This window comes from Apteryx rowi, unplaced genomic scaffold (assembly GCF_003343035.1).
Source record: "Apteryx rowi isolate R43461 unplaced genomic scaffold, aptRow1 scaffold_996, whole genome shotgun sequence".
NCBI classification, from domain to species: Eukaryota; Metazoa; Chordata; class Aves; order Apterygiformes; family Apterygidae; genus Apteryx; species Apteryx rowi.
Genome location: NW_020451311.1, coordinates 94,325 through 106,559, shown reverse-complemented (window position 1 = coordinate 106,559; position 12,235 = coordinate 94,325). Strand labels below are relative to the sequence as shown.

At 46.5% G+C, this 12,235-nt stretch overlaps 1 protein-coding gene and 1 non-coding gene across 2 annotated transcripts in view; both read right to left on the bottom strand.

The window, feature by feature from the left end:
- RS1 (retinoschisin 1) overlaps nucleotides 1-7,195 on the bottom strand; it is a 20,261-nt gene extending 13,066 nt beyond the window's left edge. Inside the window, exon 1 of the mRNA XM_026055378.1 lies at nucleotides 7,121-7,195. Coding sequence (XP_025911163.1) covers nucleotides 7,121-7,172 — 52 coding nt within the window. The 5' untranslated portion in view covers nucleotides 7,173-7,195. The remainder of the gene's footprint in view (nucleotides 1-7,120) is intronic.
- Nucleotides 7,196-12,094: 4,899 nt separating this feature from the next.
- Nucleotides 12,095-12,167, bottom strand: TRNAV-UAC. The gene has a single exon. It is a non-coding gene; the product is annotated as a tRNA-Val (tRNA).
- Between the last annotated feature and the right edge of the window lie 68 nt (nucleotides 12,168-12,235).

Genomic DNA, 12,235 nt, shown 5'->3' with positions numbered 1-12,235 from the left:
GCAGCCAGTCGTTAACCTGGAAAGTCCGTCTCCTCCTCCTCTCATCCATCCCCCTCACTGGCAGGATTGAGGAGAAGATGACCTGGGCTCCCAGACCCTTGACCACCATCCCCAGAGCTCTGAAGTCCTGCTTGATGGTCTSCAGTTTGCCCTTGGTGTCATTGGCGCCCACATGGAAGAGCAGCAGTGGGTAATAGTCCGAAGCATGGACGAGCCTTGGCAGTCTTTGCACGACATCTCTCACACAAGCCCCGGCAGGCCACAAACCTCTCTAGACATGAGGTCTGGTCGGCAGATAGGTGCCTCCGTCCCCTGCAGCAGGGAGTCCCCCACAACAATCACCCGCCGCTTCTTCCGGGCGTTCCGGCAGGGCACAGGGTCTGTTGTCCCAGGTACTTCCCTKGCAGCCATGCCCAKCTCCTCCTCATCCTGGAGGGCACTRAACCTGTTCTTCAGCTGCAAGTCTTTGGGAGGAGTAGGAGCTCAGCTGATGCTCAGTTTAATATCACAAATATTCTGAACACGTACTTTTAGATTAAGTTATTAGCAATTATTAAGTGAATTATGCTGACATGAGTGCTGGTTAGGTGGACTCAATCTGCTGTGCTAAAATCAGGGGCATTTGGATGACATCTGCCCTAGGAAATAAAACGGATCATGGTCCCTTCTCTTGGGTGCAGAGGGTGAGCGGCACGTTCCCTGTTAATCCAAGAGGAAGGGCTGAAGCAGCCTCTGGGTTTGAACACCCACAAGTGTGGGGTGTTTCCCAGTGAAGACTATACCCGCATCCAGACGGGGCCGATATGTGTACCCACAGCCAAGCAACCACTGTCCAGGTCCGAGCTGCTGGGTCACAGGTGCTCCGATGAAGGTAGCCTTGATTTGTTCAGTCTTCACACATTCAACATTCAAGATGTGCATTTGCTAATTGTTTGCTAGTCTCTTTATTTCTACCTTTAAAATACTGATTCTTGTGGAAAAAACTTTTAGAATTGTTTCCTGTTTTCCTTCCTATGGTTAAATGCACTTTGGCCTAGGAATGACCTGACCAGTAACTGGAGCCATACGGAGGTGAAAGCAAAGGTGCTAGCACCTCTCTGTCTGACTTGGCTCCCATGCAGCGTCCTAGGGGATGACGACGTGAATTGTCAGGCTGATGCAGAGATACTGCTTTTGATACATGGTGACCCTATAAGCAGATGTCTTGAGTCCCTCCCTGGTATTGGAGAAGACAAGATCAGAATTGGGCACCTCAATGACAGATGCTGGAAACCCAATGGCTGTGAATGAAACAAAAGGAAAAAAAAAGGAGGAAAGTTTCAGATGGGTGGGTGGACAGTAGCACCTACTCAAATGAAGAGAAATAAACTCTCCTATTCTGGCCACCCAGCATTGCTTGGGTGGCTGCACTGTGGCCAGCGATGGCCTGATTTTGAGCTACCAGAGCTGCTGGGCTTTTAGGGCTTATCAACCTGGGGAAATTACTGAAAAACAAGCAAGAGTGTGAATTCAAAGCACAAAAACCAGTCTTAAATGCAGCTATCCTGTATGACTGGGGAAGCCCTGAGACATTTAAGTGGCACAAATGCAGCATCAGGGCAGGGGTGAAGACATACTTGCCCTCTGATTGTACACAGCTCGCTGAGGGCTTCTACCCACCACTGCGTGGCTCGCTGCTGTAAGTGTTTGAAGTAGAAGATCCAACACTACTTATCTGAGCTAAAAGAGGTTAACTACAAAGGGCTCACTCTAGCAAGTGGCTCGGCCAGCTGACCAGACCAGCAGGAGCCATAGCCTTTGGCTCAGGGAGCATCACCATGGGCCTGCACAGTGGTAGCTGGAGGAGGATGTGCAAAGTGGCCCTGGACAGCAGCTGTCCCAGCATTACTGCTTAGCTCCCAAGGCTACACAGAAAGGCTCAATGCTCCTCCATCCATGAAGAAAGCCCCTGGCAGAGGAACAGGCTTGCCTTTGGGCAGTTGGCAATACACTAAAACAGCAGCTTTGAATGGACCAAACTTCCCACCTGGGCAGCACAGCCTGATAACCTCTCACCGGCATTGGGAAAGGGAAAGAGAGGAAAGTGGAAAGGATACCCTTGACGGCAGTTGGCTAGAAAAAGTAGTAACGGATATATTGGTGTGTTTACAACTGCAATGGGCCCTGTCCTATAAAGGAAATGAAGAGGAAAGCTGGCTGCCAATAGTCTAAAAATGTGATGGCCAGCAAGCTTTTACAGTGAGCATGTTTGCCTTCAAGGAAGGTTACAAAGACAATTGGTAATTGTAGGTCAGATATAGAACAAATTACTGTGATTCATGGGAGAGTCATAAGTCCTGCATGGCCGCCAGGGGCTGTTGTTTTAAAAGTAGAGAACAGCAAAAAAAAGCAAAAAGGAAAGAGCCTCATTTACAGCCCCTGCAGTGCCCCAGGACATTCAGCAAACCATCAATTCAGTGAAATCAAGTATTATCTGCGCGTGTTCATGAGAGATGGTTAGATACAGCATGTGCCTTTCCTGTCCTTCTATCCCACCCTGCAACATAGGACTTCCCAAGCACCAGCATGCACAAATGCCACACCACAGCATGGCATTTGGGGACTGGGGTTCAGCAACCACCAGGGGATGATTTTGTGCTCCAGCGCCTGTCCAGCTGGGCTGGGGCTGAAGCATCATCTGTGGGGCAACCTGCCCTCCCAGCCCCATGCTGGCCTGGTGGAGGGCTGGCTCTGGTGGCCGGGACCAGGCTCAGCGGTGCCCACCAGCCCCGCTCGGCACCCATGCTGCTGGGCGAGCTGGAGGTGAGAAGTCCCTGGGTCTTGGCACAGAGACAGACCAAAACGAGCTGGTGGAGACAGTCCTGGGACGAGAAAGGAGGAGCCACTGCTGGGATGGGGGAAGATACAGACTTCCCAGGGCAGAGCTGGGAGAAGGTAGTGGCTGCAATTTTGGGCTAGTGGCGGGGATGGTAAGAGAAGGGGAAAGCAGCAGCAGCGAGGTTCGGCTGCAGCATGGAGGGAGCCCCCAGTTTGCAGCAGGTTGTGGATGACACTGAGGTCAGAGCACGCCAAAGGGCAAGCAAGGTTTCCTTGTCCTCCCCTTTTTCCTGCCAGTGGCTGGTGCTTTATTTATTTTCATCAGAAACCCTGTGCTTCRAAAGGTGCCCGACACATTCAGTTTGATCTCTAGCTGATGGGATGTCTGGTTTAGATCTAGATTACAGTGCTCTTCGAGGTAGTATTTAGGTCTAATACGCATTGCTTAATGATCATTACAAGAAATCCTCTAGCTCCACGTGAGGTTCGTTTGGCTCCTGCACTTTGCAAAACCCAAGGTGAGGAAATCCACAGCATGTACAGGTAGCTGCAGAGGAAATGCTTATGCTTTTCAATAAACATTGAAGGCAGTCACGTGGCTGGAAACAATTAATGGGAATTCAAGTCAAGGCAGGTAGAGGTGAGATAAACTGCCGTGCAATGAAATATTGGCATCGTAATGACAGGAGCAGATAATTGCATGTCTCCAAAAACTTCTAATCATTAAAAATGTGACTAAACAAGAGAAAGAAAGGAGGCAGATAAGTGTGCTCAGGAAGTGATACTGCCAAAGGCTGATGAGGTTTCAAGAAGGTCACCTGCGAGAAAACATATTTAAATATCCCAACCACAGATCTGCAACAGCAAGGCCTTCTTTCTAGAGTGGCTAGAATTAATGACAGATCTACAAGCATGAGAAACCATATTATAAAATAAAATGGACACATAAAATATAACACAGAATTAACGTCAAGCACTTGATTTACCAGAATAAGTTCACATAAACGTAATCATTGCAGGCAAAGTATGCAGACAATGCTAATGATTTTGTTTATTGACTTTATACTTTAGCTGGCCTAGATGCATGCATCAGCCTGAAAATAGTTAATTTTAACCTCTCATCTGCACAAGTAAGATCTCAGTTTAACGGAGCTCAGAGAGATGATCAAAATTATTTCCTCTCTGCTTCACCTCTGTTCATAACGCAACTCGGTCCCAGTGTGACTGCTCCCTCTGCGGGGCTGGTTAGCCGCTTCCCTGTTGCCTGTGTGGGACATTTTTTTTTTGGGGGGAGGGGGAGGAGAACATTTTAAAAAATGGCAGAAATGTGCCTGGAAACTCAGAAAAGCTGTCACAGAAATGAAAGAGATGAGCGGAATGAATGACACTCATTTTATCACATTTGCTGCAACTCGCTGAATTTTAAGTTGCTTTTTTCTTGAACGCCACAACATGGAGGCAATAAGGAGGGTTATATAAGATAGTATATGAGCAGCACAAAGGGTCAAGATACCGAAAACAGCATCGGCGAACCTTTGTGCTCATCAGGTGCTAGCTTGTGGGTTGCTATATTATTAAACCGGGGTATTTTTATATCCCACGTACAGCTCTGGAAATGGTGCTAGCAGAGCGAAGCGACTTACGTAAGGCTGCGCCGGCCTGGGGAAGCAAGGTGCATTTGAAGAAACAGGGCACTTTGGCCCCCAAAAAAGCGCCTCCTCCAGGGGCCACTGCCGGCACCACTTGCCAGGACAAGACTGCTGCCAGGGACCAGAGGCCAGAGGCCCAGGGTCTGYGGCCGGAGGAGGATGGGCCAGAGGAGAGAGACTCCTACTTCGTATTCGTCAAATTTATTTTGTGCGACCTTTTTTCGGTTTTATTTCATCTGTTCATTTCTCCTTTTTGTTCTCGTTTCATTGCATTTATTTAATTTTTTTAAATCCCTTTTGCATTTGCATTGTACTTCATTTAATACTCACTCTTATTTATTTAAAAGTGATAAAAAACTTATCTAATCACAAGAATACTACCTATTTAATCAACTCATTTTTCTTTCATGACAGCTCCACTCAGTAATGTTTCTACAACTTTTCTTATGTTGTGAAAATATTTGAAAAAGCCATAAATAATCTGAAAAAAATCAATATTTCCCCCCCTTTTTTTTTTTTTGGATAGGTATAATTATCTGCACTTCAAAAGTGTTCACTTGAAAAATTTTAGTAATATTTCCCATCTTATGTCTGTTCCTTATTTCTTTCCCCTGTTTGTTCCTTCCTCCTTAGAGCTATGCAGAACATCATTGCCTGTGCAGTGATTTCAATAGAGGTACTGATTATGCCAAAGGGTGTAACTAAAGGTGTTATTTATGGTGATCTGGAGGCAGAGCCGGGGCTTTGTTTTTGTCAAAGCCACAAAACGTAGAGGGAAAAAAATCCTATCCTTTCAGCAGCTGAGATGCGCTTATTCTCTGAGGCGTAATGAGCCCTGGCGGAGCAATGCGGCGCAGGCATGTCACATTCAATGTGCTAAAAACACGCTCATGCCAACCCAAAGCTCGGGGTGCTCTCTGCCACCATCTGCACCGAGGACCAGCAGCTGCTCCAGCTCTCATCACAGGAGCCTGCCTCGTGCACCATATGCTGCTGCTTTGGAGATGCCCCCTGCAAACGTGAGCCCAGCTGAGGCAAGGGGGGCCAGGGGCGCTCCGCTAAGCCACTTGTTCTGCCAAAGAAAATCGCTAAGGAGCTTATTACGGGATCACCACGCATGGCTTAGAGGATTGACCTGACAGCACCTTCTCGATGGTGGAGGAGGCAGTACTATGAGGGGGACCTGGACAAAGGACCGATGCTCGCTATTTATACAGAAGAGGACATCTGGACCAGGCAGCAGAGAAAAAAATATTAAATTAAGGAAATAAATTAAATACTAAAAGAGTGATGCCTGGAAAGTGATCCTGCAAGTAATTTTTCACTGCAGGCTCTCTGAAAATATCCTGACGTGTGGGTGTCTAGTAAAAGCAAGCTGTGTCTGGGATTCATAGCAAGGTATAAATTCATTCCAAGGACTAATAACAGTTATGCCACTAGTGGGGAAAAAACGCTGGAGCCTGGCTCAAAACTCAGTTCCAAGAAGTTCAGGCACTAATAACCCTTCCATGTGAAACTAAGGACAGCAGAGAGAGAAGGTGCAAGAACAAGGCACAAATATTTGATGGATGATAAAAAGGAAGAGCTATTATTTAATTAGATAGAGTGGGGCACAGCTAAGCATAATAGGATGAAATTGGGATACGGCTCGTTTAGGAACACTTTCCTATTCATGAAATTTGATAGACCAAAATAATCAATGGAAATAGAGCAGGACTTGAAAAACTAGACAAAGCAAAACACTGAGAATTCAACATCATGGAAGGAAAAGCTGGACTGTCTGCTAAATCTTTCCCACACTGTGATATATCATATTCTATTTATACATTAAGGTTGGTAGATATTATTTAGCACTTAGCAAAAGTAACCTCAGCCTCGTTTAAGATACTAGGAGCTTTGCTATTGACTTTGATGAAGTCAAGCATTCAAACACAACCCAGGAAATGATCTTCTTGTTCCACAGTTGGGTTAATTAAAATGGAAGGAGACTGTGATCCTGAATTTTCTGGCTTCTCCTGGTTCCTGCTTATCTGCTATCATTGTCATTCTTCTTAAAAGTAAATTTGAGAAAGCCTGAAAATTGATAAATACTTTTCCCATTTTCTTGACTTATAATTGCTTTTTATTCTTAAAGTGCCTTTGGAAGTCTTTTCCAGGACAAAATACCTGAAAGAGTCTTTAAGAAAAAGCAAATCTGAATCGGCATAAATGCAGTGCCTTGCTGTTAGGGAAAATGACCAGTTTTTGATTAATCAAGAGCTGTGATTAATGAAGGACCAGTCTTTCATGCTATACTGTACCTCATTTTTCAGATCAGCATTATTATTTACTCACTGCCTCAGCTGCACTACAATTTTCCTTGCAAATTCATATTTTGACAAATTATATGGCAATTTTTTTACACTGCAATTACTTTGTGAAACAGAGTTGTACTACTGAATATTCATAGAGCTGTAAGAATGCTGCTCACTCATGTACATAAATTACACATCTCCAGAATTTTTCCATTCCTCAAATTATTATGCTTCCATGGAGAAGGTAGAGAAGAGCTYGCTCTGTACCCCACAGCCTGTGGCACAATAAAGAAGCATGGATGAAGCAGGAAATACAAAGAGGGACATCCAAAAGTGCCTCTCAGGAGACAAAGTGCATACCTTTGTGCCAGAAAAGAAGACAGAGCAGGACGCTTTCCATCTTGAACTGCATCTTTCCCTTCCGCTTTCAGGAATAGCTAGTTAGTGTGCTGCTCCACTTTCTGGGAAGGCATGAGATTAACTTAAGCATTGCCTAAGCACCTTACTCTCCCCTGTTCTTATGATTTTACCAAGTACCATCAGGCCAGCCACGCAGTTGCTAGTGTCAAGCTCCATCCTATCAAGGGTAACAGCTTCTAAAAGGTAAAAAGTAGGTACTAATGTACTGAACAGGAATGTACACATTCCTGAGGAGGAATGTGAGCGTGTATACAGATATACATCCACATAAACATGGACATACCTCCCTAGAAACCACACATACCTCCCCCCCTACACAGAGGCTACTTAGTCAAATGCTTATAAAAAGTATTGCATATGGCCTATTGTATGCAGTGTGTATTAATTATCTCCCACCCCAATTATTTATTTCTACACCATCAATGCCTTTCCTAATAATTGCTAAGTATAGAAATCAGCACTGGCCATGCTGCTCTTTCAGCCAGCTAATTGCAAAGGGCTGGGAACTGCAATTACTTGATCAAACAGGAATAGCACATTTTGGTTGTTTATTTGCTGAGCTGTAAAAATCCCAAACAAAAAAAAATAAACCTCCCTTCCCTAACAAACAGCTCTACTTATTGTACTAGCAACCAATTTACATCAAAGACAATTATAAATTTGGTTTTAAAATGACTGAAAGATTCAAGACTGCAACAGATTCCAAGTGATTCCAATGAATTTTGGGACAGTTCCTAAAATCTGTTAATTATGTGCAACTAGCAGTGAATTTTTAGTGGAGACTGTTAAAAGAGATTGCTTCAGAAGCAGCTCCATTCGTTTCAAAAGATCTCAGATTTTATGGGCAGAGAGTAGATTAAATCACTGCATAGGTCACATGTTGAATTAAGCTGGTCCCATCTCTAGTCTTTTGGTCTTTATCCACTCAAAAAATGTTGTATGAACAAGGATGCTGATTAAGCATGGCATCTTTTGGAAAAAGTCCCTTGCGGCAGGATGCATCCCACCTGCCTTTGGATACCTACAGATTAGGTATGTCATGTAAACTAATCACCTGGGACTCCTCTGCAGCCGTGGACAGGCTGCAGCTCTAGTGATGCTGCATCCCGGCCCCCAGGGGTGTGTGAAATGTACAGGTTGAGTCACCTGCCAAGGAGGGGCCTAGCTGCTTTGCTTAGCCTCAAGGCTTGACTGACGGACAGCCAAATTATGGCAAAGAAGGGCCCACCCTGGATTTAATGAAAACAATAATGGAAATGTAATCTGAAAAGTCCTGGTTTTAAATCTCAGATAACCCTCAGTTTTCACTCCTGTTCAAGCGGCAGGACAACCAAGGGCAAAGGTGAGGCCAAACCCTGGCGTTATGCTCAGGGCAGGGCTCTGCAGAGGCACCTCAGCTTGCTCTGGGGCATCCTGGAAGGAGTTTAACCTCCTTAACCCAGCACTTTTCCTGAGCTAATTTACCACCAGCAACAGGGCAGGTTATGGCAGGCAGACCCCCAAATGGATGCAGCTATTGGGCTTCAGGGACTGTTCACCCCAAATCCTGGGGATTGTAAATGCATCTGTATGTGTTGCAGTAGAGATGAATTCAGCCCTGTAGTTATTTAGTTATCTAAAGCTATTGACTATACCTTTTTTTAGGTCATTCTTCAAAGGAAGGTCAATTCTCCCTCAAACATTTGCTCAGCTCTCCTCTGTCCTGCAGTTACAGTGATGGACCTGGGCGCCATCCTTCACATCTGCATCCCTGGGCTTTGTAACAGCTGCTGTCCCCATCTTCCTTACACTCCCTCCGCAACTTCCCGTAAACAAACCTCACTTAACTTGCTAGCTCTGAAACAACTCATTCTGTGCTGCTGCCCTGCCAGCCTCTTAAAAACACAAATCTCTGCTGCTGCAAGACATGAAGGGGTGCACGAGGCGCGTGGCTCAACCTCGGCACACTGTCCTCGGGAAGCGGCGGGTGCTGGGAAGGCGCTGGGAGGCCTGCGCCTCCTGATGTACTTTTCCTAATGACAGCGGGCTGTGAATCACCATTTTCTAAGAAACCACTTCAGCTGGATCTGTCGCCTCCAAGTGACGTGTCGCCTGCTGGTGAAAGCCTTTTCTGTAAAAGATTGTGGATCTTACGACAAATAATCCAACAGTTCAGCAGTTCTTCTGTCTCCAAACTCATGCATGCCATGGCTCTGTGAGACTTCAGTCATTCGCTCCATTGAACGGAGATGAAACATATCATGTTGTGATGGAAATTCTCGGAAGAAAAAAAGGTCAATCCCTGGAAGATTAAGGATTTTCAGATTTCTCTCTGAGAAACTGGCCTAAAACACTTTGGGTTTTTCACTCAGAGGCCTCCTGCTCACATGCAGCACCCCTCTTGGGGCAGTGAGACCCCATCAAAGGGCCTGCCCAGGCTCAGAAGGACCTGCAGAGGGGTGAACATGGTCCTTGCAGAGGGACCATGGTGGCAGCCTTCGGCCAGCAGCCCAGGTGGCTGCACGGGGCTCTCGTGCTCCAGGCTCTGCACAGCATTTGTGCAAGGCTCACTCTTGCCCTTCCTTTGCAGGCCTGTCTAAAATGGGCTGCCACAGGGCCAGAGATTTCCCGCACTGCCGAAGCAGGTTGGATATCCATTCCCTGTCTGCACCGATGATCATTTGGTATCTAAATCCCAGCTCAAAATCCCTAAATACCTTCTTCCACTTCCCGCTTGGGACACCAGACGAGGTTGCAGCCTCTCACCCTCTGGTCTCGTAAGCAGGCATCACCGGGAGGCAGAGCTGTGCAGCCGGAGAGAAACAACAGGCAGGAGGCAGGCAGGCAAAAAGCTGGGGAAATTTAGTCCTAGAGCAGCTGCGGCACAGGATACGGCACTCAGACCCCATCTGCACAGCGGATGCGCTTCCGGCACTTCTCGGCCTTTGCACTCTGGATTACTGCAGCGGCTGACACTTTTCAGACTGCAGTTTCCCCACAGTGTAGAGGTGTCAGGCAAATAAGCAAAGCTATGCAAATGGCATCCTGAATATAAGCCTCTCAAAATGTCTGCATATTTTAAGAAGCAAATACAAATTCTCCCCCATCACCCCCAGCAGGTTAAAATCAATGCTTTTCATGATCAGTTCCACCCTTAAACAAATAGATGTTGATTTAAGGTAAGAAATGCAATAACTCAGAGACAGTGTTCAGCAATAGCACAGCTATATCAAAGAACATTTCATTCAAAGGGACATCCTCAAGGCTGCCAGCTCCCCTGCTATAATATTTTCTTCTCACAGGAGAAGGGCAGCCTTTGTTTAAAAATGTGTTTCTAACACTAAAAAAATCAAATTGGCTCACACGACACGTAAAAGTCTTAAAATTGAAGTCTCTGTATAAAATACTGTGCAGTTCAGACCCTCTGTGTCTAATGCTGTTCACAGTCCTTCGTTTTAATAACCATAAATGGCAAAACCATGCTGCTACTGCAGACAGCATTGCTAAATGAATCACGCAGCTCATTCCTAGCAGGCAAACACATACTTTCAGGTATAGCAGACAGGAAACATTTTAAAGCCAGTACATGAAACAGCACCAAAGAGGGCTACATTGATCCTTTGTGGGAAGAAAAAAAAAAAGAAAAAAGATCAAAATGATCCTGTCATTGATAATGGAGCAAAACTGCACCTGGTATAAACAGTCCTAAATGGGACAATTTGACTATGTCCAAATTGCTAAATAAAACAGGGCCAGGAACTGCCTGGGCAGGTTTGCTCTATGCAGCCTTTGGCCACACGTCGTCTCCAGGCTCAGCTGGTGTCCCCTTGGCCATAAGGCATTGGCGTTTGCTTTTGTGGCCCTTGGATATTTTGGTGTTTTTTCTTTCCTCGAAGTGTCTGAAATAACACAAAGGCCACCTTGCACCATGGGGAGTTTGCTAAAAATTAAACAAGCATTGGATGACTGGAGGCCGGTGCTCCAGTCCGTACTTTGGCCTTGCTTTATTAACAAATTTGGAGGTCGTGTGGCACCATGTGAGGAGCCCCATGCAAACGTCTCCTGCAGACTTACATGCTTTCTGCTCGCAGCTTTCTTTGCACGAGAAATGAATTTGCTTCTGAGCGCGGCAGAGCTGCGGACATGGGCAATGCGGACGTGGGCAGGGAGCGCTGCCGAGCAGACGGGCAGCGCGCATGAGCATGTGCCCTCGGTCGGGGAGCCGGAGGCAGCCACGCTCATGGACCAGAGCGCGCGTGTAAGTGTAAATGCCCTCAGAAGCAGGGTACTGACGTGCTCGGGGTACAAAACCGCCAGTCCTTTCAGAGCTGGAGTCAAGCCTCCAGGACCAGGGTCCCCTTGACATGGATGGAGCTAGGATGGGCGATGCATGCTGAAGATCTGGTTCTTGGGATACATTGGCCTTTCAAGGAGTCTGAAGAGTGAGCCTAAGTCCTCCTCTCCCCTCTTTTTTTCCCCTGTTTGTGTGGATGATGTTTGCAGAAAAGCAAGGTGGGGGAAAGAGCAGGCGCTGCAGTGACTAGACTGTCTGAATTACATTCATGTGCTTAGGGAAAAAGTGCTTTTGCACAGGTCCCTTGGAAAGCACAGACCCGTTTGCTTTTATCGTGGGCTCTCTCCAAGAAACATGTGACTCTTGCACGCTGATGCTTTGCAAACCAAATTGCTTCTCTTGCTGGGCTGGGCTTTCTGCATTTTAACGGCAATCAGCAGAGAGCCTCCTGCCCCTCCCAACATACACTCCTCTCTTCTTTCACCCCATGCCGGTCCCGGGCTTTATTTACGTGCTTATAAGGTTGCCCATCTTGGGTGGGGGGGGAAAGGAGACCAAGAAGAGATGAGAAGCAGAGTAACAAGATTAGCGGGGCACAGGAAGGAAGGAGAGGGGAAAAAAAACTAGGAAACTGCCGGCGTTGGTTCCACTGGGGCTCGAACCCAGGACCTTCTGCGTGTAAAGCAGACGTGATAACCACTACACTATGGAACCGCCACGCAAATACGTTTTTACGGCGCTGCCTCTATGCACACGCTACTCGGGGCGAGGGGGCCTCCTCC